This window comes from Sorex araneus, chromosome 5 (genome assembly GCF_027595985.1).
Source record: "Sorex araneus isolate mSorAra2 chromosome 5, mSorAra2.pri, whole genome shotgun sequence".
Classification (NCBI taxonomy): domain Eukaryota; kingdom Metazoa; phylum Chordata; class Mammalia; order Eulipotyphla; family Soricidae; genus Sorex; species Sorex araneus.
The window spans coordinates 47,488,915-47,511,043 of NC_073306.1; the positions used below are offsets into that span (position 1 = coordinate 47,488,915).

The following is a 22,129-nucleotide window of genomic DNA, read 5'->3' on the forward strand; positions in this document are numbered from 1 at the left end:
GGTCTTTGCAGCTCCCCACCATGGGGCCCTGCCCTATTGTCCTGACCCAAAGTGGCAATAGTGCCAAATGATCGTCCCAGTGACCAGGGAAGGTCCTCCTTCCTGCCTTCAGGGCACTGTGGGGACAGAAAGTCACCCCTGTCAGAGGACACTAAGAAAGCCAGCTGGGATGGGGGGGGGGTTCAGGTGCTGGGAGGAGCTGGGGTGCAGGGAGAGGGCGTGGAGAGTGGCACCCCAGGGGAGGGGGGCGGGAGCGGGCAGGCGGGATCTGAGGGCCCCTCCCCGCTGGGGGCAGCTGGCCTGGGGCCAGGGTGTGACTGCAAGCGCGGAGCGGGGAGTTCTAGTCCCCGAGCCGCGCCGCCGCGCTCCTGAGTGCCGGCGGCTCGCTCCACCCTGGGCAGGGGTGGGGGCAGCTGCACCTCAGTTTTCTATACCCCCCAACCACCCCCCAGAATTGGCACTCGCGGCAGCTGGGAGCCCGGATGCCTCACCTGAGGCCAGGTAGGTAGGTGATGAGCAGGTGCACCCGGTCCGCTGGGCAGCGCTGCCCGGCCCGGGGTGGGGCGGGGGCGGGGTGGGGAACCTGGACTTGGGGACGGGAAGCGGGGGTTGAGGTCCGAAAAGCCCCGGCCCGACCACGACCACGCTGCCGCCGGGAGACCTGGAAGATGCTAGAATTTGGGCTAGGCGGAGAAAGTGGGAGAAAGGAACCTGTGGAGCAAGTTTGTTGGGATGGGGCAGGGGCGGGGGCGGGGCCAAAATGGGGAGCATTACTGGGGGGTCTCAGACGGAACCGCGGGGGACCTTGGCCTTCGGGTTAGGGAGAAGAGACTGTGGGTGCGGGGTTCGGGACGCGGTCTGCGGGACCCGTTTCTGGGGGCGCAGAGCGCGGGGCGCAGTGGCGGGATCCAGCCCCCCACTCCTGAGCGGGCAGCTGGGCGCGCAGGCGGGTCCCGCATCCTGGGGAAGTCCCCGCCCTTCTCGGGCCGGCCTCGGGGTCTGCGCGCCCGCGCCCCCAGCCCCCGGGGTCCCGCCCTGCCCGCGCCCCGGCCGGGAATTGCCGCCCGCCCCGACGGAAATCCGGCCTTTGAGCGGCCACCGGGCCTGCGTCCACGGCGACGCGGGCGGCGCGCCCCTTCCCCTCCACCCCGTGGGGGTCTCTGGCACAGTCAGGCCCCGACAGGTGAGGAACGTCGGGAGCTGAGGCCCCAGCCCCTCACTTCCCCTCACCCTTGCAGCCCTCTGAGAGGGGAGGTGAGGAGGGGACCGGTCAGGGATAATCCCAAGGGGTGAATCTGTGAGTGACCGGGGTTGTCAGTAGATTTGGGCTGTGGGTAAATGAGTGTGTGTGTGTGTGTGTGTGTGTGTCTGTGTGTGTGTCTGTGTTTCTGTCTGTCTGTCTGCGTGCCTGTGTGCTGTGTCTGTGCTTGTGTCTGTGTGTTCCTCTGTGTGTCTGTGTGAGTCTGTGCCTGTGTGTGTGTGTGTGCCTGTGTCTCTGTGTGTATCTGTCTTTGTGTCTGTGTGTTTGTCTGTGTGTGCCCATGTCTGTGTGTTTCAGTGTGCACCTGTCTGTGTGTATCTTGTGTGTGTGCCTGTGTGTTTGTGTGTGTTCTCTTAAGCAACTTGGGGTTGATGTGGCAAAAAAGGGCCAGATGTTGGAAGACTGAGACAGGGGACCCCTACTAAGGACACCTGGGGGACCCCAGAATTGAAGAAAGAGGAGCCAGGGTCCTTCCTGCACTGGACCGGCTGGGTTGGCTTAAGGAAAGTCTTCCTGTCTGATCCCTGAGGCCTCCACACTCCAGCCCTGGCAAGCGTCCTTTTCCTTCAGTAAATACAAGAATAAATCAGCTCCTGCTCCCTCTGCTCGCCCTGGGACCTCCCATGGCTCCCAAGGGCCCAGAGCCCCTGTTTTAGAGGCTGGTGAGAGATTTTGTTTCTTCTGTGGTGCAGCTGGAGATCAAACTAAGGGTCTAACATAAGTAAGGCCTGAGACCACCACACAGCTCGTCTCTGGCCATGGTGAGTGGAATTTTGTAACAGACCAGAAAACACCCCACAGGAGGAGAAAACAATCCCATTGACATCTCAGGATCATGTGGAGGCTAAAGTTAATTGGCAAAGATAGGCACCTCCCTGCCCCTCCCCCGTGTTCTGCCCCCCCACACTCATATGCACACCCCTCCCCCACTCATGCACATGCACACCCCTCCCTCCCTCACTCACATGCACACCCCTCCCCCCCCGCTCATTCACATGCACACCTTTACCTCCCACTCACATGCACACCCCTCCCCCCACTAACTCACATGCACACCCCTTACCTCCCACTCACTCACATGAATACCCTGTTCCCCTCACTCACTTGCCCATACACATGCAGGCCCCCATCAGGACAGGAGAATCCCACTACGGTCGACTTTAGCCCTTGGGTGTTCCGGGTGGGGAGTGATAAGGCTTCAGGGAAAGCTGGGGAGGGGCGGGTGGGCAGGGGAGATAGCACAGCCAGTGGGGTACTTGTCTTGTATGTAACCAATCCATATCCCTTATTGTCCCCTGAGCACCACCAGAAGTGATCCCTGAGTGCAGAGCCAGGAGTAACCCCTGAGTGTCGCAGGGTGTGGCTCATAAGCAAAGAACCCCCATTAAAAAAAGAAAAGAAAAACTGGTGGGGGCCGCTGGGAGATGGCCCAAAGGGCTGGAGCACATATGCAAGACCCCAAGTTCAAACCCCAGCATTGCATGGATCCCTGAACACCACTGGTGCAGCCCTGGGTGAGCCAGCCTCCCTGGTCACAGGTGACATGTGCCGCTGCCCTAACTCCTCAGGCCACTTGGTGGCATATTGTGGGGAGTGGCCCTGGGCCCACTAAGCATTTGTTGGGAGTCCCCAGAAATAAAGGATGGACTGGGTAGTGTGAAGTGGTGGGCTCAGAGAGGAGCCCGGAGTGTGGAGCGGCGGTAGAAGTTTTCTGTTGGAGGCAGGGCGTGATGGGCGTGATGAGGGATGGGGTGCTAGGGGGCAGAGACCTGTGCTCTGCCCTGTTGTCCGTGGCCCTGAGGGAAAGTCTTGCAGGATGGTGGTTTCCTGCTGCTGCCCCAGCCCACTTCCCTTTAGTGACATCTCCTTCTCCAGGCCCAGCCCTCACACCTCACCCTGGGAACTCCTTCCTCTTGGCCCTGCCCAGACCTGCCACCCACACCTCCCAAGCCTTCTCAGGGGAAAGGAGAACTGAAAGCTCCTTGCAAGTGCTCTCAAGGCCTTGTTGTATTTGCAGCTCAGAAGCAACTCCTTGGCGTTGTTGTCAGTGTTTCTATTTTCTAGGCAAAAACATCACCGGCGCTCAGGGCTGGGTATGTGGCTCAAGTGGCGGAGCACACGGCTAGCACGGGTGAGACCCTGAGTTCAGTCCCTGGCATATGGTCCCCCTACACTGCTGGCGATGGCTCCTATGGACATAAGCGGCCGCTCAGAGAGATGATTCGACTAGCCTAGGACTAGCTGGCAGGTCAGGTAGAACCTGGAGCTCAGTCTTCAGAACCCACAGATACTTGGCAGGATTAGGGGGACAGGAAATCCTGGGTTTCCATCAAAGCCCTGACCTGGCTTCGGCCAGCGTGGACCTTAAGAAAGAATGGGTGAGCCTGGGGCTCCCCCATTCGAGAGCAGGGAGGGGGGTAGCGAGCTGCCCGAGGTGTGATCATAGCAAGAATAAAGAATGATGTGTTCAGCTGGCCCAGGGCTAGGTAGGAAATATGACGTTCACCACAAGGGATAGTGTGACCTCCTCCTCTGGCTTTGGAGAACACAGCCACAGTTTGGGGACACATTCCTGGACCTGAATGAGAAGGTTCTGGCTTCTAGTCTGCTGTCCGGCTCTCTGGACAGTCATTTCCTCTCTACACTGCCGGGGGCCGGGGGAGGATGAGAAATGGTGTCTGGGGCCCATCTGGTTTTTCTGCCTGTGGTTCTCAGCCGTACTTGGTCACTGCATACTGGGCAGAAGCCACAGCTCATCAAGCCTTCCGCCCAAACAGCTCAGAAGGTACAAGCGTGAAAGCGAGGCTCACAGGGTGTAAGCCAGAATCCCAGGGTTGGCAGTACCACACAGAGGGCTGAGCTGAGGGGATGGAGCAGTGTGGCCCAGGGGCAGACCTCAGTCCTGAGATTTTCCCTTGATTTTGACCTGGAGGATGGCCTGGAGGTCAGCTCCCACCTGCCAGCTGATTGAGAGGTGGTCCTCAGGAGCCCAGGTTCCTACTCGGCCTTCCTCACACTTCTTTTGCCTACCACTCACTTGCTTTTTGGGGGGTCGGGGAAAGAGAACTCATGGCACCAGAGAGAGAGTGCAGGTGTGAGGTGCGTGCCTTGCTCTGTGAAGTCAACCCAGGTTGGTTTGGATCCCCAGCACGTATGGTCTCCTGAGCACTGCCAGGAGTGAGCCTTGAACAGAGCTAGTAGGAGGCCTGAGGGCCGCTGCTGTGGGCAGCGCATCCCCCACCCCTGCAAAAAAAAAAAGGAATTTTGATTGTAAGGGCTATGAAAGTCAGTCATTGCCTGAGAGACTACAGGCAAGTCATTTTCTTCTGAGGACTTAATTCAAGATTTAAGGCATATAGCACAGGTTAGTGTTCAATACAGGACATTAGTTATTGTTTCCATAGAACAGGGTTAAAAATGCAGTGCTGGGGCTGGAGCGATAGTGCAGTGGGTAGGGCTTTTGCCTTGCATGGGGCCGACCCGGGATCAATTCCCAGCATCCCATATGGCCCCCTGAGCACCACCAGGAGTGGTTCCTGAGTGCAGAGCCAGGAGTAACCCCTGTGCATCACCAGGTGTGACCCAAAAAGCAAAAAAAAAAAAAAAAATGCAGTGCTGGGGCGAGAGTGGTAGTACAGTGGACAGGGCACTTGCTTTGCATGTGGCTGACCTAGGGCTTGATCCCCAGCACCCCATATGGTTCCCTGAGCTGTGCCCGGAGTGATCCCTGAGTGCAGAGCCAGGAGTAACCCCTGAGCATAGCCCCATATGCGCCCCCCCCCCCGCCCCTAGCCACCCCAAAATGCAATGCCTTCAAGCCAAGGTAATTATAGCTCCATTTCATTTCCCCCTTACTTGCCTTGCCACTGGGGGGGATGTTATTTAACATCTCGATGACTCTGTTTTCTTATTTGTAAATCGGAGGTAAGGCTAAAACCATCGCGTAGGGTCTCTAAATGAGATTGTGTGTGGAAATTGCTAGGCGCAGTGTCAGGAAAACTGAATAGGGACTTAATAAATGAGCAGAGTTTGTCCTAATAGTTTCTGCTACCCAGACTTCTAGAAAGTCAAACCACTCCCTGAAGGCATTTGGGATCAGAGCTTGGGGGGCTGAGACAGGCGTCCCGAGGGCCTTTCCAGCCCGTTCCAGCCGACACCACCCAGACGCCTCTCCTTTCCTGTCTTCATCTTGTCTCTTTGGCACTGGGTCTGTCTCAGACGCTTTCCCTCTGCCTTTCTCCTTTCCTGTCTCTGTCTCTCCGTTTCGTCTTTTTACTTCCCGTTTCTGCCTCTCTGTTCTTTCTGGCCATGGTGCGCTGGCGCAGCAGGCTCTGGGGAGCTGATTCCGTGAATCTCCTCCCAGCCAGGTGTCAAACAGTCGCTTCCTTCTGTGACTTGAAATGTTCCATGTTGGGAATCTTTACACCGAGGAAATGGCAAGTGCCACCAATCAGGGCTTTTCTTTTGTCCCTTTCCCAGAGTCAGCCCAGGGACCAGCACACCACGTGAGGCTTCTCTCTGCCTGTCTCTGCTCTTGTCTCTGTATCTCTCCATCTCTGTCTCTGCCTCTGACTAAGCCACATGCACGGTGGCCCCCTAATTGCTGATGCCAGACCCCGTATCCCACACTCACATCCCACCCCTCCAGCTTCCCTCCCCCCTCCCAGCATCCTGGTGCCAGAGTCAGGCTTCGCCCAGGGCTGTAGTTCACATTGGGCCTGGGAACCGCCCACTGCTGCCAGCCTGCCAGCTCCTCCTCTGCTGGCACAGCTTTCTGCCTCCTTCCCAGAGGCTGCCCCCCCCACCCCCACCAACCACACAAACACACACACACACACACACACACACACACACACACACATTCTATTCCCTGTAGACGCATCTGGAAACATTGCGGAAACGAGCCCAGGTGTTACTGGCAGTGGCAGCATTATAAAGCCATGGGGTCCAAGGCTTGGAGATGTCTGTGTCCTCCTATACAGGGGAGATTTGGGGTGGGGAGGAGAGAGGCTGCTGTGCATATCTCTGTCCCCGTGGGACTCGGGGCATCTGGGCATGCTTGAAGGGATGGCTGTCCTTACTCGTGTCTGTGACAAGGTATAGAGAGAAATGGCTCAGATTCCGGAACCAAACGCCAGGGTACATCATCTCTGACCTCGGGCAAGTTTCTATACCTCTCCGTGTCTCACATGTATTATTATTATTCATAATAATCTTTACTGCAAGGTTGGAAGATAGCTCAGCAGCCAGAGCACATTGCATCCAGAAGGCCTGGTTGATCCTGGCACCACCCCATCCCCCGAGCACAGAGCTGGGAGTCACCCCCAAGCCCCACTGGGCGTGGTCTCCAAAGCAAACTCACTCACTAACTAGCTAGCTAACTTACCTCGCAGGGTTGAAATGCAAGGAGATAATGCATGTAAAGTGCTTAGTGCACGTCTGTACTATCATTTCAGTGAGTGCTATTCTTGTGGAGAACTTGAGTGCGTGTGTGTGCGCGTGTGCACGGGAGCATGCTTGCCTCTGCACACAGAGGGGTGCTCTTCTTGAGATGTGTACTAAGGAGCTCAGCATCTGTGAGAGATGCTGTGTGGGGCCCAGCGGTATGTTGGGGGGCTGCGGGGGGCGTGTCTTCCTGCGGGGAGCCCTCCAGTCTCACACGTTGTCCTTGTTGTCATCTCCCCCTCCTGCCCCTCAGTACCTGAAGCCCCTTCCTTGTTCCCTGCAGCCTGCCCTCCCCCTCCCCAGCCCTGATCTGCCCTACAGCGTCCAGAAACTTTTCAGACTTGTGGTTTCGGCCCCGGGGGAGAGGTCCTGGGTGCAGCTCTCCGCTTGCCGGGGCTATTTTCAGGCAGGCCTCTCACCACAGCCCGCCTCATGACTTGCCACAGGGGTATCACCTACCCCACCAACACACATGGGAGCATAGTTACAGTGACCCCTGAGAGGAGCTAGTGGGGCTACAGCGGGGTCAGGATCCACACAGCATTGGGAATCCAGGAAGACTTCCTGGAAGAGGTGAGTGGGGTTGCGTAGGAGGGGTGGGAGCAGAAAAAAAGAGAAGAATCTTCTTTCTAAGGGAACTTGGGGGTTGAGAAAGGCAGCACAGGGCTGGTCAGAGATGTAGCTCAGAGGTAGAGCACTTGCCCTGTGCATGTGAGCTGAGGATTTGGTCCCCAGCACCGTAGGTGGAAGGCAGTGCAGGGAGTGGTGCCCCAAGAACACTGGGACCCCGTTGGAGAATTGGGGTTCACTGACCCCACCTGGTAACATTCTGCTCACATCTCAGGAAACCAAGCCCTGTGCCCAGCAGTTCCTCTCTGAATGTTGCAATGACAGAATTTCTGGCTGGGTGTGGGGAAGCCTTGCTCAATGATCCCCTGCCTTGTTGTTCAGAAAAGCTGGGTGCGCAGGGGGTCTCCCCAGGGTTACCTTCTGACTTGAGCTTTTCCCTGAGGTGGAACTCGGAGCCTGTTCTGGAGGTAGGTGTTTGCCGGCTTTGCTGCGAATATACCCCCCGAGCTGCTGCAGGGTGATGGGGGGGAGGGGGTCTCCTCTCAGGCTGGGAGCAGAGGCTGAGTCTGGTGAAGGGCCCATTAGGAGCCTGCGAGTGGGCTGAGCACAGCAGGAGAGAAATTCAATTAGGGAGATGGTGTAAGGAGAACGTGAGTGGTCGCTAATGGGAGCGGCAGCTGGAGTACACTTGTGTGTGTGTGTCTGTGTGTGTGTGCGCATGTGTGCTGCGTGTGTGTGCATGTGTGTGCATTTGTGTGTATGTGTGCATGCATGTCTGTGTGGCATCGTGCTGGGGCTGGTATAGTGTTGGTGTGTACTGGCACTGGCGAGCATGCTCAGTGTTGTGAGTGTGCTGGGGTGTGTTCCTGACTGTTAGGGTGTCGGGTGTGTATGCGTGTGAGAGAGCTGGTGGGGACAGCTGGCGGGGGACATGTATGTGTTCCAGGGGTGCTGGGAGGAAATTGAAGGCAGAGGGTGTGCTGGACAAAGCGTGGGCGTCTGGCTTCCTGGCGAGGGCAGGAGCTGGGCAGCTGGGCAGCAGGCAGAGCCTCATCTCCATCCTCCTGTCGCCTCTCAGGTCTCAGGCGCCTCCCAAGGACCATGCCACAGCCCCACTGACCCAGGAGTAGGGGCCTGAGGGGTGAGTGGTGAATGTTTCTTTCAGGGTCAGGAAACGAGGGGGTGGCCTTCCCACAACTCTTCACAGCCCCCTCCTCCTCCAAGGGCCCTGTTGCTAGGTAACAGATGGGGGAGCCAGAATGAGGCAGCTTGAGAGGCCAGAGGCTGGACCCATGACAGGAAATGGCCTTGATCCCCCTCTGCAGGGAATCTCCAGCACTCACTCCCCAGCGCAAATGTGCACAGACTCACATCCATTCACTGCACACAGATGCACATGGATGTACACTGACACAGATATACACATACACATGTACATCTCACAGATTCACAGGGATCCATCACACAGACACACAGACACAACACACAGATACTAACTGATACAGCACACACAGAAACACAGATCCATCATACATATGCACAGGGATGCAGGCACAGACCCATCACACAGACACATCACATGGATACATAGAGATACATCACACAGATGCACACAGGTACAGACATACACAGAGACACATCACACAGATACAGACACATCATACACAGATACATCACATAGATACTAATACTGCACACACAGATACATAAACACATCACACAGATCCTAACTGATACATCACAGACAGACACAATGGATACAACAGACGGATGCACAGAAATACAAACACACACAGATGCACACAGATACATCACATACAGATAGAGATATACATGGATACACACAGATACAAGATACATGCACACAGATATAGATACAGACACACATGGACAGGCTCATATGCACCCACGCAGGGGTATGGCATGGTCACGACTCACTCACAAGACCTGCATGTTCAGAGAAGTGGGGTAGATGCTGTGCTGTGCCCAGGAGAAGTTGAGGGAAAGAGAGAGAGATTAAAGAAAAAAAAAGAGAGAAACGCCGGTCCCCCGCTCGGGGGACCTGGCGGAAACTCTCAAGTCACATACTGCAGGTTGCTGGTGGGCTGCTGGTGTCCCAAGCAGCTTCCTCCTCTTCGTCAGTCATTCTGGGGGTGCGGGCGCGGAGAAATGGGAAGACCTGCATGTTCAGAGGAGCACAGGGAGACAGGCAAACACACACACACACACACACACACACACACACAGAAACCCACCCTACAGCACACACCCACACAGACATGAGCACATACCCAGTCGTCACTTGGGGGAGCACACATACTCCCATGCACACACGCAGACGTCCACAGAGAGCTGCATGTTCCCACTCACACACAGCAGATATTTTGAAACCTGCATAAGACACACACACGATCACACCAGATCACCACGGGGGCAGCTTAGCGAAGCAACAGACGGAAACCTGCAGAGAACCAGAGCACTGTCCTGAGCAGGAGAGAGCCCCGGAAGATGGGCACTTCTCTCTCCGGAGGCAGCAGGAGCAGGCGTGGGGCCCTGCCCGCCCTTTCTCTAGGGAGCCCCCACCCCGAGAGGCTGAGGGGCTGTGGCGAGTGTAGGTGTGCTCGGGGTGGTGCCTCTGCCGGCCCCAATGAGGCACACCCCATTCTGTAACAGGGCACCCGGAATGGGCTGTGTGTTCTGCAAGAAGTCGGAGCCGGAATCCAAGCAGGATGCCGGCCTGGAAGGGGACTTCAGGGACCATGGGGCTGCTGACCGCTATGGCCCTGACCCGACTCAGGCCCGGCCTGTGTCCTCCTTTACCCACACCCACAACCAGGACAGCTTCTACCCGCAGTCTGCCGGAGCCCCCTTCCTTGACGGGGGCAACCTCAGGGGCATCTCAGGTGAGTCCAGTGGGCTGGGGGCAGGCGCTGCCCAGACCCTGGAGAGTCAGAGGGGAGGAGAGGCTTGGGCTCATCCTTAGGACCCGGGGGACAGCCCTGTGTTTCACACATGGCTTGAGGGAGTCGAGGCGGGCGCCCCTCAGATCTCCAGGCTGAGGGGCAGAAAGTGCCATTTCCAGGGAGGACTCTGATGTCAGAGGCAGGTGGCCAGGAGAACCCCTGGCACCCTCGCTCCTGGCTGGGCAGCCGGCTTGATGGGGGGAGAGTGGGTGATCTGGGGACTCGTGTGGGAAGGAGGACAGAAGGGGCCGAGCGGTGAAGACTGAGTGAGAATCCACCCGACTGCTAAGGCCCCTGGGAACCAAGATTTCAGCCTCCAGGTGGCCCAGCACCTCGCCAGGAGTGGACTCCCGGGGGTGTGACCACCATAGCGCCCTCTATCCCAATCCCTGCTCAGCTGTGCATCTCGACTCTGCAGGGACTGGAGTGACCCTGTTCATCGCCCTCTATGACTACGAGTCCCGAACAGGCGATGACCTCACCTTTGTCAAAGGTGAAAAGTTCCACATCCTCAACAACATGTAAGTGACAAGTTGGCAGTCTGGGCTGGTACAGCCACAGAGGGCAATCCTAACTGGGCTGTTTCCAGACAGTTCCACCTCACTTGGGGACCCAGATACAGGACAATAACTACTCTGGGGAATGCTACTCTGTGGAGGGAGCACACAAAGAACTGTGGGCCCAGAAAGAGCACCAAACAGGGTCCCCAGGGTCGTGGCAATTAGGGCAGGCTTGGCTTCCTGGAGGAGGTGATTGCTAAGCTAAGACTATAAAATGAATCAGCATTGAAGGGAAGGAAAGGTGAGAAGAGGGGAAGAGAGAGTGAAAATAAATAACGACACTTCCGGAAACCACCGAGTGGCTCAGCCCAGGTGTGTACAGCACAGGGACTAGAAGCTGGGAGGGGGGCGGGTAGGAACAGGTTACAGAGCTTTTTAAGGAATCGAGGAGTCTGGATTTTACTCAGAAGGAAATGTGCAGCCATTAGGGAGTTTTGGGGAGGGAAGTGACCCAGTTAGGTGGCCAGCCCTGCTAAGGAGCCCGAGAGGAAGCCGAGGGGCCCAGAGTGCCCAGACACAGGCCTTCTGCAGGGTGTGCCCTGGCAGCCAGACCGGGGACAGAGCAGATGCAGCCTGGGGTGCATCCAGCTGGGCCACCTCTACCTGATCTCCCATGCGATCTGGCTCCGAGGTGCCCCAGGGGCCGAGTTGTCAGGACACTCCCCACCGCCACCCCTTAATTTTAATTTTTTTAAATGAATCACCATGAGACACCCAGTTCCCAAGTTATGCATGCCTGAGTTTCCGTCGTACACTGTTTAACACCCGTCCCTTCACCACTCTACGTTATTTCCCGCCACCAAACCAATATTCCCAGTTTTCCACCCACGCCCGGCATATGTAGATGATTTTCTTCTCTCTCTCTCTCTCTCTCTCTCCCTCCCTCCCCCCACCTCTCCTCCTTTTTCCTTTTCCCCACCCCCTTTTCTGCCTGCAGTGAGGGTGACTGGTGGGAGGCCCGATCCCTCAGCTCCGGAGAGACTGGCTTCATTCCCAGCAACTACGTGGCCCCTGTGGACTCCATCCAGGCTGAAGAGTGAGTGGGGCAGGGGCGGGCAGCTTGATGGACACGCCCTGAAATCCCCAATTCCAGGCCACCTTTTGGGCAAGTCACAGCTCCACTTTGAGCCTGTCGCTTGGTGAAGTGACAATAAGAGTCAGAGCACAGCACACTTCTCTGGCATATCTAGCCAGGGCACTATTCTGTGTGTGAAGGGAGGAACTAAGAGTCCTCTGTCTTATAAATGAGGTGACTGAGGCACAGAGAAATAAACTATCCTGCCCGTGTTCATGGGTAGTAAGTAGGAAGAGCTGGTGTTTGAATCCAGACAGCTGGGCTACATTGGCTAAACATTCTGCCTCTCAGTGATGGGGGTGTATGAACTTTAAAATAGGTTTAAGGGCCAGAGAGAGAGAGAGAGGGTTCAATGGGCGGAGCATAGGCTTTGCATGCAAGGATTCGATTGCTAACACCTCATAGGCCCTAGCACCTCTGGGAGTGACCCTCCAAGTACTGAGCCAGGAATAGCCCCCTGAGCACTGCTGGGTGTAGCCACCACCAAACCAAATAATCAAGTGCTAAGTGAGTACAAAAGGGGCCACTAAAATGGACTCTCTTGGGGCCGGAGCACCAGTGCAGCGGCTAAGGTGTTTGTACATGGCTGACCAGGGTTGGATCCCCAGCATCCCATATGGTCCCCTGAGCACTGCCAGGAGTATTTCCTGAGTGAGAGCCAGGAGTAACCCCTCAGCATCGCAGGGTGTGACTCAAAAAAGCTAAAGTAATAAATAAATACATAAAATGCACTCTCTTAAGGAGAGGGAATCACCACTCAGAGTATCTTTATGTGAGAAATGACCACGAGTCCTCTCTCCCTCGAATCCTGCCATAATGCTGTATGGGGCAGCGTCAGCTTGAGGTGACCATTTCTGCGTATCCTCAAGCCTCTACCTGTGTGAGGAAATGAAGAGCCCAGAGGCCGCGGAGCAGGGGTCACCAGGATGATTGACTGGTCTGTCAGGGAGCTCAGGGAGTGCAAGCACCAGGGAGACCCCACATCTTCTTGAGAGATTGAGTGGGTGACGGTGCCATGTGCTAAAGCGGGGAACACAGAAGCAGGTCCAAAAATACGGGCTCCGGGGAAAGGCCTTGAGTTGACATTCGTGGAGAGGAACCCTGGCCTGGGCCGGGGTGCGGGAGAGACCGCCTGTCCTCCGAGCAGGCTGTGTTTTTGTGCAGCAGGTGACCTGTCCAGGTCACGCTGGGCCTGAGGACGAAGCGGCTTTTTCCTGAAGGGCACTGGGGTTTCAGGCCTGTTGCTGTGGCTCTGCAGTGGGCACACTTGGGGGGAACATGGGACTCTTCGGGGCGGAGAAGAGGGTGAGAGAGAGAGAGGCCGGCTGCGTCACCCAACCTGGGGGCGAGCCGTGCACCCAGGCAGGAGAGGAAGCTGGTGGCAGGGGGAGGCTGAACAGACCAGGCCCAGCGACAGCAGCCAAGAGCGGGGAGAAGCGGCTTCGGGGAAAAAGGGGGGGCGGGCGGCAGAGGCTGTCACTGAGTTTGGCAGTGGGGTGACCTTGGTGAGAGAGCTCTCCTTGAGAAGTGGAGGTGGAGGGCAGACAGCGGAGCCTGGGAGGGAGGAGGAGGTGAGGAAGTGGGGACCAAGTGTGAAGCGCTTTTTCAAGTGAAGAGAAGGTGAGAGATGGAGCAGAATGTTGATGGCAAGCTAAGGCTGCCACGGCTTCCTCCGGGGAGGAGAGAAACGGGGCAGATGTAGAGGTTGGTGGCATTGGAGAGGCTGCAGATGGAGGCTCTCGGTGCGGGGAGCCGGGTCTCGGAGCAGAGGGGAGGGGAGGGGGCCTGGAGTGCAGGTGGGTGGCGTGGAGGTGGGGAGGGGTGGAGAGGATGCAGAGCACGGGAGGGTTGGGAGTCCTTGCTGGTGTCCACATTCTCAGTGCAGAATGTGAAGCCCCGAATCAGCGGAGGGTGGTGGCGGAAAACAGGGCTGTGCAGAGTGAGACGCTTTTGGCGGACAGCGCAGCTTCTATTGCAGCTGCACCGCTCAGACCTGCTCGGGACCTCAATTTCCTCATCCGTCTAATGGTACTCCGCGAGGCATCTGAATTTCCTCATCCGTCTAATAATAGTACTTAACCTCACAATGCTCTAAGAATTAAATGAATACTTATGTGCATTCTAGCAAAGCCTGACACAAAATAGGTGCTGTTATTGTATATTTTGTTTTTGTTTGGAGGCCATATCCAGCTGTGCTCGGGGTCTTTTCCTGGCTCTGCATTCAGGGATCACTCCTGGTGGGGCTCAGGGGACCATAAGGGACGCCAGGAGTCGAACCCAGGCTGGCCGCACGCAAGGCAAACACCTTATCGCTGTACTGTCACTCTCGCTTATATTAATTTTTAAGGAAGTACCTAAAGTCATGGGTGTGGATGAGGACAGGGCTTTGAAAAATTTGAGAATGTGTGCTCTTTATATGGCCCTTCAATAGTGCCTCCCCCAGTCCTGCCAGCTCTACTGGCAACTCTTTCTGCCACTCCCTTCCTCCATTTTGTGCCTGGTACAAAATATTGATTGACCATCCAGGCTTCACTGAGATTTCCACCTCCTTTGATTTGAGGGCGATGCTTCTTTTAATCAGGCCCAAAGTATCACAGGCCAATTTAGTAATAATTCTTCTATGGCATGTGTGATCACATCATCCGTCTCTCCCACTTTTATAGTATACTGTACGTGTACTGTTGGTTTAAGGCTATAATTCAGTCCCAGGAAGAATATTCAAGAGCAGGGATCTGGAGAAGTAGTTAGGAATTGCTTGGCAATACAGCTGAGACTTGTCTAATCCCTGATGCTGTATATGGTTTCTCAAGTACTGCCAGAAGTCATTCCTGAGCACAGAGTAAGGAAGAGAGAACTGCCTGATATTCCCTATTTTTTTTTTTTTTTTTTGCTTTTTGGGTCACACCCGGCGATGCACAGGGGTTACTCCTGGCTTTGCACTCAGGAATTATTCCTGGCGGTGCTCAGGGGACCATATGGGATGCTGGGAATCGAACTCGGGTCGGCCGCATGCAAGGCAAATGCCCTACCCGCTGTGCTATTGCTCCAGCCCCTGATATTCCTTCCAAAGAGAGAGAGAAAGAGAGAGAGAGGTGGGGAGAGGTAATAAGGAAGAGAGGGACAGAGAGAGAGAGAGAGAGAGAGAGAGAGAGAGAAGAGGAATCTTGAGACTAAGATTGATTGACTCTAAAAGAATAAAGCTCTGAGGTTTGAACTAGCACAGTGGGTAGGGCATTTACCTTGCACACAGCCGACACAGGTTCGATCCCCAGCATCCCATGTGGTCACCTGAGCACTGCCAGGAGTAATTCATGAGTGCAGAGCCAGGAGTAACCCCTGAGCATCGCTGGGTGTGGCCCCAAACCAATAAATAAATAGTGAAGTGGGCCTGGGAATCAGCTTTTTGCAAAACTGTAAGGTTTGTCCCACATGTCCAAATGGGATCCCAGCAGCTCAGCTGTTTGGGGTCTCTGGTGCCACAACAGAGCGTATAGTCCCTGTCATGCCACAGTCGGGTGTGTGTGACACTGCAACCAACTGTGTTGCACCGAGTGAGCACATCAGCCCAAATGTGTGACACCACACCTTGACTGTAGGTGAGCACACGAGCAAGTCATTGCAGTCACCTCAGCAAGAATAGTGATAACAGGAGCTGGAGCAATAGTACAGTGGGTAGGGCGTTTGCCTTGCACGCGGCCGACCCGGGTTCGTCCCACCATCCCATATGGTCCCCTGAGCACCGCCAGGAGTAATTCCTGAGTGCAGAGCCAGGAATAACCCCCGTGCATCGCCGAGTATGACCCAAAAAGAAAAAAAAAGAGTAGTGATAACAAAGGACAGGGGATTTTAAAATAATCATGACCTCTAACAATACGAGGAGGCTGGAGAGATAGTACAGTGGGTAAGGAGCATGCCTTGCACTCATCCAACCTGAGTTTAACCCTGGCACTACATATAGCCCCCTGAACCCCATTAGGAGTGATCCCTGGGCTCAGAGCCAGGAGTTAGCCCTGAGCACTGCTGGATGCAGCCCCAACGCCCCCCACCCCCCCCCCCCCACACACACACACAAATAAATTCAAAACAAATAAGAGTGAGGCAGTCAGAGCCAGGCAGGAGCTGTGGGAAGAGGGGGAGAGGGGCAGAACTGGGAGTGAATCTGAAACCAAAGGGATGGGTGTGGGGAGGGATCAAAGGGGTTTCTGGGATGGTGGGGAAGGAATTAGACAGGTGTGAAAGATTTCGGGTGAAGGGGTGGTGTGGAGGCTCACAGGGCTGGAGTGTCTGTCTGGGTTCCATCCCCAGCACTACCGAGTCTCCCGAGCACTGTTGGGTGTGGCCCCGACAAGCCCTTCCCAGAGACTTGAGTCAGAGCTGAGCAGGCCCTGTGGGCAGGCCACTGACCCTCACTGAGGCTCCCCCATGAAATGAGCCCAGGGAAGGTGGAGGTGAGGTGGATCGAGGAACCCCAAGAAGGTGCTGATGACTGTGGGGGTCTAGAAATTTTCACTCAAGAGGCTGGAGGTATAGCACAGCGGGTAGGGCGTTTGCCTTGCGAAGGCCAACCCGGGTTTGATTCCCAGCATCCCACATGGTCCCCTGAGCACCGCCAGGGGTAATTCCTGAGTGCAGAGCCAGGAGTAACCCCTGTGCATCGCCAAGTGTGACCCAAAAAGCAAAAAAAAAAAAAGAAAAAGAAAGAAATTTTCACTCAAGAACCCAGAAAGTGGGAAGAAGCATTGATGTGGGCACCTACTGTGCAGCAGGCATCCAGAGTCCCCAACCCCCTGCCTGAGGAAACATGGCCCAGGCCCTTTTCCGCACGTGAGAACATCGAATCTTGGCTTCTGGGCTGACTTTTCCCAGGAGGCGGAGATGGGGCGTTGTCTGGGGTCTAACGTTTGCTGATCTTTCCCAACAGGTGGTTCTTTGGAAAGATCAGCAGGAAGGATGCTGAGAGGCAGCTGCTCAGCTCAGGCAACCCCCAGGGGGCCTTTCTCATCCGGGAGAGCGAGACCACCAAAGGTGAGACTATCAGGGCCCCAGGGCTGGGAGGGGTGCAAGGAAGATCACCCATTAGAGTGGGACTTGGACAGGGCTGGAGGCCTCAGACTTCTCCTGGGCTCAAAGGAAGTAACTGTGGAGCTGCTTTGTTCTAGCTCTTTGGGCCTCTCCTGGTTCCCCGGTGGGGTCTGTGGGACAGGAGGAAAGCAGGCCTGAGGTGAGTCTTCCCACAGGCGCCTACTCCCTATCTGTCCTGGACTGGGACGAAACCCGGGGCGAGCACGTGAAGCATTACAAGATCCGCAAGCTGGACGTGGGAGGCTACTACATCACCACGCGGGTGCAGTTCGACACCGTGCAGGAGCTGGTGCAGCACTACATGGGTGAGGAGGCGGTCTGCAGGGCCTCCCTCCACCTACTCCCGATACCCAGCCCCCGGCAAGCAGAGAGGGGCTGGAAGGGTGTCCTGGCCTGGACTAGAATCCAAAGCTCCCAGCCCAGGTTCCCGCTCTTTAGGATTCCCAGGAAAACTGGGATGTGAAGCTGTGTGTGGCCAAAGGGGTGGCCCGAACGCGTGAGTTGGTTGCACGTGAGACAGAATAGGCCTGACTTGAAGGAAGGGCTATGGGGGCAGAGGGGGGTGGTAGAGATGCTGAGTTTCGGTTTCGTCGATCAGGCCAAGGATGAGGGCATGCGGGCCGTTATCCATATCTTTATCTGGAATCCGAACCCCCACCTGTCTGAATCTCACCCAGTCCTCAGAGGCCCTCCTGGAGCTCATCTCCTAGGATGGCCTTTGCAGGGTCCGTCTCTTCCTCCAGGGCTCACCACCTACTTCCCTGAGCACCAACTTGCTCATCTGTCTTCTCTCCTGGACTGTAACCTCACCTGTGGCCCCTGGTCCTGGGGGGACCCGGTGGGATGAGGAATGTTGGGGTGTCCTGGCTCATCAGTGACCCCCGCCTCTAACTCGCCCTCTGTCCTCAGAGGTGAATGACGGCCTGTGTCACCTGCTCACGGCCCCCTGCGCCACCATGAAGCCGCAGATGCTGGGCCTGGCCAAGGACGCCTGGGAAATCAGCCGCGATTCCATCACGCTGGAGCGCCGGCTCGGCACCGGCTGCTTCGGGGACGTGTGGCTGGGTATGGAGGCTCCGAGGGCCAGGGCTGGGGGTCGGGGCGGAGCAGAGTGGGGGGTCCTGACCAGCCAGTTGCCCCTCCGACAGGCTTGTGGAATGGTACCACGAAGGTGGCCGTGAAGACGCTGAAGCCGGGCACCATGGCTCCAAAGGCCTTCCTGGAAGAGGCGCAGATCATGAAGCTGCTGCGGCACGACAAGCTGGTGCAGCTGTACGCCGTGGTGTCCGAGGAGCCCATCTACATCGTGACCGAGTTCATGTGCAAAGGTGCGGGGGGGCGGGGGGGGGGGAGGGTGGCGTCGGACCTGAGTCCTGAGGCTCAGGGCCCAGCCAACGGCCAAGGCGGGGTCTGGCTCCAGGGCGGGGCCCACGGGGCCCTCAGAAGCCGGATCTGGGAGGTGAGAAGTGTCCAAAGGCATCTGCATGACTGGGGGCGGGGAGGGCGGGGGGGTGGGGTGGGGGGGAGAGTGGGGAGAAAGAGGGGGAAAAGAGCTAAATCCAATCTAGATGTCGAGGGTTTCCACACACTGTGGGAGGGCTTGCAGCACCTGGTGGGGTCTTGAGTGGGGGCAGGCGGAGGTGAGAGAAGGTTGAAGGCTAGAGCTGGGGGAGGGTCTTGCTGCTGATTCTCTGGCTTCCTCATTGCAGGTAGCTTGCTGGATTTCCTCAAGGATCAGGAAGGCCAGGCTTTGGGCCTGCCCCACTTGGTGGACATGGCAGCCCAGGTAATCGGGAACTGCTGCAGCTATTTCTTTTCTTTTCTTTTCTTTTCTTTTCTTTTCTTTTCTTTTCTTTTCTTTTGCTCTTTGGGTCACACCTGGTGATGCTCAGGGGTTAGTTACTCCTGGCTCATGCACTCAGGAATTACCCCTGGCGGTGCTCAGAGGACCATATGGGATGCTGGGAATCAAACCCGGGTTGGCCGCATGCAAGGCAAACGCCCTACCCTCTGTGCTATTGCTCCAGCCCCGACTGCAGCTATTTCTTGCAGACCTCTGCCTCCTTCCTAACCCCTTCCCTAACCCCTGGGCCCTCAGAGCCTGGTGCCAGCTGCCCATTTGCTGCACCTGTGCGACCTGAACCGCAGTCTCCTCATCTGGGAAGGAGGAGTTGTTCAAAGGCGTTCCCGTCTCTCCGTCTCTGGCTCCAGGTAGCAGAGGGCATGGCCTACATGGAACGCATGAACTACATTCACCGAGATCTGAGGGCTGCCAACATCCTGGTGGACGAGCGGCTGGTGTGCAAGATCGCGGATTTCGGGCTGGCCCGTCTCATTGTGGATGATGAATACAACCCAAGACAAGGTGCCCTGGCTCACCCCATCTTCCAAGAGGCCCCCCCAATGCACCAGAAGGTGGCTCTGGGACCCCACCCACTAGGAAACCTTTCCCAGTCCCAGACCTTTGGGACAGGTCCATCCTGATAGTATATAAGAGGAAACTCTGAGGTTAGCTGTGCATTTATTCACTTATTAGCTACATGGTCTTGGGCAAGTCACCTCATCTCTTGTGAACTGCCCTTTTTCTCATGGGTAAGAGGAAACTACTTTCACAATTACCAAACACCACCTGTGAGTCAGCCATTGTCCCCATTCTCTAATGAAACAATAGAATGTAAAGGTGTGAAATCCACACACCAGTCAGGATAGATATCCCAGCCTCTTACAGCCTCCTGAGCCTCATCTTTATAGCAGGGATATCTACCTCCTGGAAGGTTACCTGAATGAAAGCAAGTACATCTCTCCAAACAGTGCTTTTGCAAGTGTTACTGTTACTATGGTGAGAAATATTAACAATGTTTGCAAAGAACCCATGTGTACTAGACATGTGTAAGGGCTGGAAAGATACAAGGTCCTGCCTTACCCCAGAGACCTCTGTGCTCAGGGTTCCCAATCCAAAAATCCCCAATGTCTTCATCCAGTTATTCTCTGAGAAACTCCCCTCTGCCCCCACCATTAAAGTTTCCTTCTCTCTCACTCTCTGCAGGCGCCAAATTCCCCATTAAATGGACGGCCCCAGAGGCTGCCCTCTTTGGCAGATTTACCATCAAGTCGGATGTGTGGTCCTTTGGGATTCTGCTCACTGAGCTCATCAGCAAGGGCCGAGTCCCTTACCCAGGTTTGCTGGATGATGGAGAGGTGATGGGGGGGCGGGTATGGGGAAGGCCTTTCTCTGGCATCAAGTCTGGTTCCCCCCAACTGACAGAGTCCCATCTTCCAGGCATGAATAACCGCGAAGTGCTGGAACAGGTGGAGCACGGCTACCATATGCCGTGTCCCCCCGGCTGCCCAGAGTCCCTCTACGAGGTCATGGAGCAGACGTGGCGTCTGGAGCCCGAGGAGAGGCCAACCTTTGACTACCTGCAGTCCTTTCTGGAGGACTACTTCACCTCCACAGAACCCCAGTACCAGCCTGGGGACCAGACATAGCCTGTCTGGTACCAGCCACCTCTCTAGGGCCTCTCTGGAGCCCTCCCCATTCACCAGGCTCTGATCCCAGGTCCTCAGGCTTCGAACCCTCTAGCATCTTGTCTAGGATGAATCAAAGGCAACCCACTCATTCGGGGGGCGGGGGGAGGGAGGCATTTCCCACAGTGCTCAGGGACTACTCCTGGCTCTGTACTCAGGGGTTGTTCCTGACAGTTGTCAAAGTACCAAGCAGCCCCAGGATCAAGCCCAGGTCTCCCCCTGCAAAGCCTGCACTCTGGCACATTAGACCGTTTCTCCCTCCCAACCCACTCATTTTAAAGATGAAGCAAACCAAGATCCGGAGACCATCTCTATTCCAACCCACGCACTGTCTCTCTCCCTCCTACTTAAGCACCTATATGCTTCCTGCCTTCCTGCCCCATCCTCTTGCCTGCCTGCCCCATAGCAGTCTCTCTCCTCACACCAAAGCAGAGGGAAAGAGAGAGAGAGAGATGCTTCAATTTTGTTCACTTATTTATAAAACAGTATCTCTTTTGGGGCTGGAATGATAGTATGGTGGGTAGGCTGCTGGCGCCTGCACACAGCCAACCCTGGTTCGATCCCCGGCACCACATATGATCCCCCAAATCCTCCAGGAGAGCTCCCTGAGCAAAGAGCAGGAGTAAACCCTGAGCACTGCTGAGTGTGGCCCTCAAACAAACACATGATGTCTCTTTTCCTTCGCTATCTCCAACACCTTCTTTCTTGTCCCATCGTCCTCCCTGTCCAGACCTTCCCGGACTTCCCCTCCGGCCCCACACTCCCGTGTCCGCCATTCCAGCCCGGGTGCTCTGTGGCTTTCTTCCTGTGCGTGGGCAGGGGATGGTCCAAAACTGGGGGCACCTTGCTCAGGGCCCACCACCTCTCTGAGTCGTGTGTGGTTATTGAGTTTGTAAATAAGAAAAATGACAGTGTGACTCCTTGTGCCATAAACTTCCCTCCCTTGGGGGCGAAGGGTGGGCACTGGAGCTGCTTTTGGCTGTTGGGAGCAGGAGAGGGGTGGGAGTCCCGACGGGCCTCTTCAGCACCAGGCACACGGTGTGCTTCAGGACATCCCAGAGTCCCGATGCTCATCCCCACGTGGCTTTGGGACTTGTCATGAGAGGGCCGCGGAAGCCAGCCCCCTGGATCAGGACGCCCAGGTCTCATTGCTGTGGCTGTCAGTCATGTTTTGAGGCCCGCTGCCCCTTTGCATGTCAGCAGTTCCAGCCCTCAGCACATGTACCAGCATCACCCAGAGCCTCCGCCAGGGGAAGAAGACCCCCACAGACCCTGGGCAGCACCCCCAAAGAGGCAAAGGGAGGGGAAGAAGAGGCCTGAGAATTAGCTTGACCCAGTAGAGGTCACTCAGGGCAGTGGCCACCTGCATGAGTCAGGAATTTGAGGCAGTTCCTTTGGGCCTGCCCTCTCCTGGCAATGGGAGGTGGGGAGGAAGGCAGGGGCGTGGTCAAACCCACACCCTCAGGCGTTCACACATGTCTACCTCAGAGGCCGTTTCCTGTGTGCTCACAGCTGGAGACTCCTATGGGTGTGTTGTGGGCAGGGGATGGGGGGGCTTGACCATAGCTTCTCTTCTGCCCACCCCCACACCCCAGCTCAGCAGTGGACATGCTTCCTTGGGTAAATCAGAGAAACCTGGAATTAG

The 22,129-nt window shown here is 56.2% G+C and overlaps 1 protein-coding gene across 3 annotated transcripts; it reads left to right on the forward strand.

Moving 5' to 3' along the window:
* The first annotated feature begins 359 nt into the window (after positions 1 to 359).
* FGR (FGR proto-oncogene, Src family tyrosine kinase) lies at positions 360 to 21,371 on the forward strand. Of its 3 annotated transcripts, none has more exons than XM_055139024.1 (13): positions 360 to 505; positions 8,355 to 8,417; positions 9,950 to 10,179; positions 10,658 to 10,760; positions 11,737 to 11,835; positions 16,796 to 16,899; positions 17,112 to 17,261; positions 17,866 to 18,021; positions 18,105 to 18,284; positions 18,666 to 18,742; positions 19,168 to 19,321; positions 20,003 to 20,134; positions 20,237 to 21,371. In XM_055139024.1, exons 3-13 carry the CDS (start codon positions 9,960 to 9,962, stop codon positions 20,443 to 20,445), a joined length of 1,584 nt encoding a protein of 527 aa, XP_054994999.1. In that variant the 5' UTR covers positions 360 to 505; positions 8,355 to 8,417; positions 9,950 to 9,959; the 3' UTR covers positions 20,446 to 21,371. The 3 variants fall into 3 exon arrangements, with proteins under 3 accessions (XP_054994999.1, XP_054994998.1, XP_054995000.1); XM_055139023.1 differs by having other exon boundaries at positions 360 to 501; XM_055139025.1 differs by lacking the exon at positions 360 to 505 and adding an exon at positions 7,715 to 7,743.
* The last annotated feature ends 758 nt before the right edge of the window (positions 21,372 to 22,129 follow it).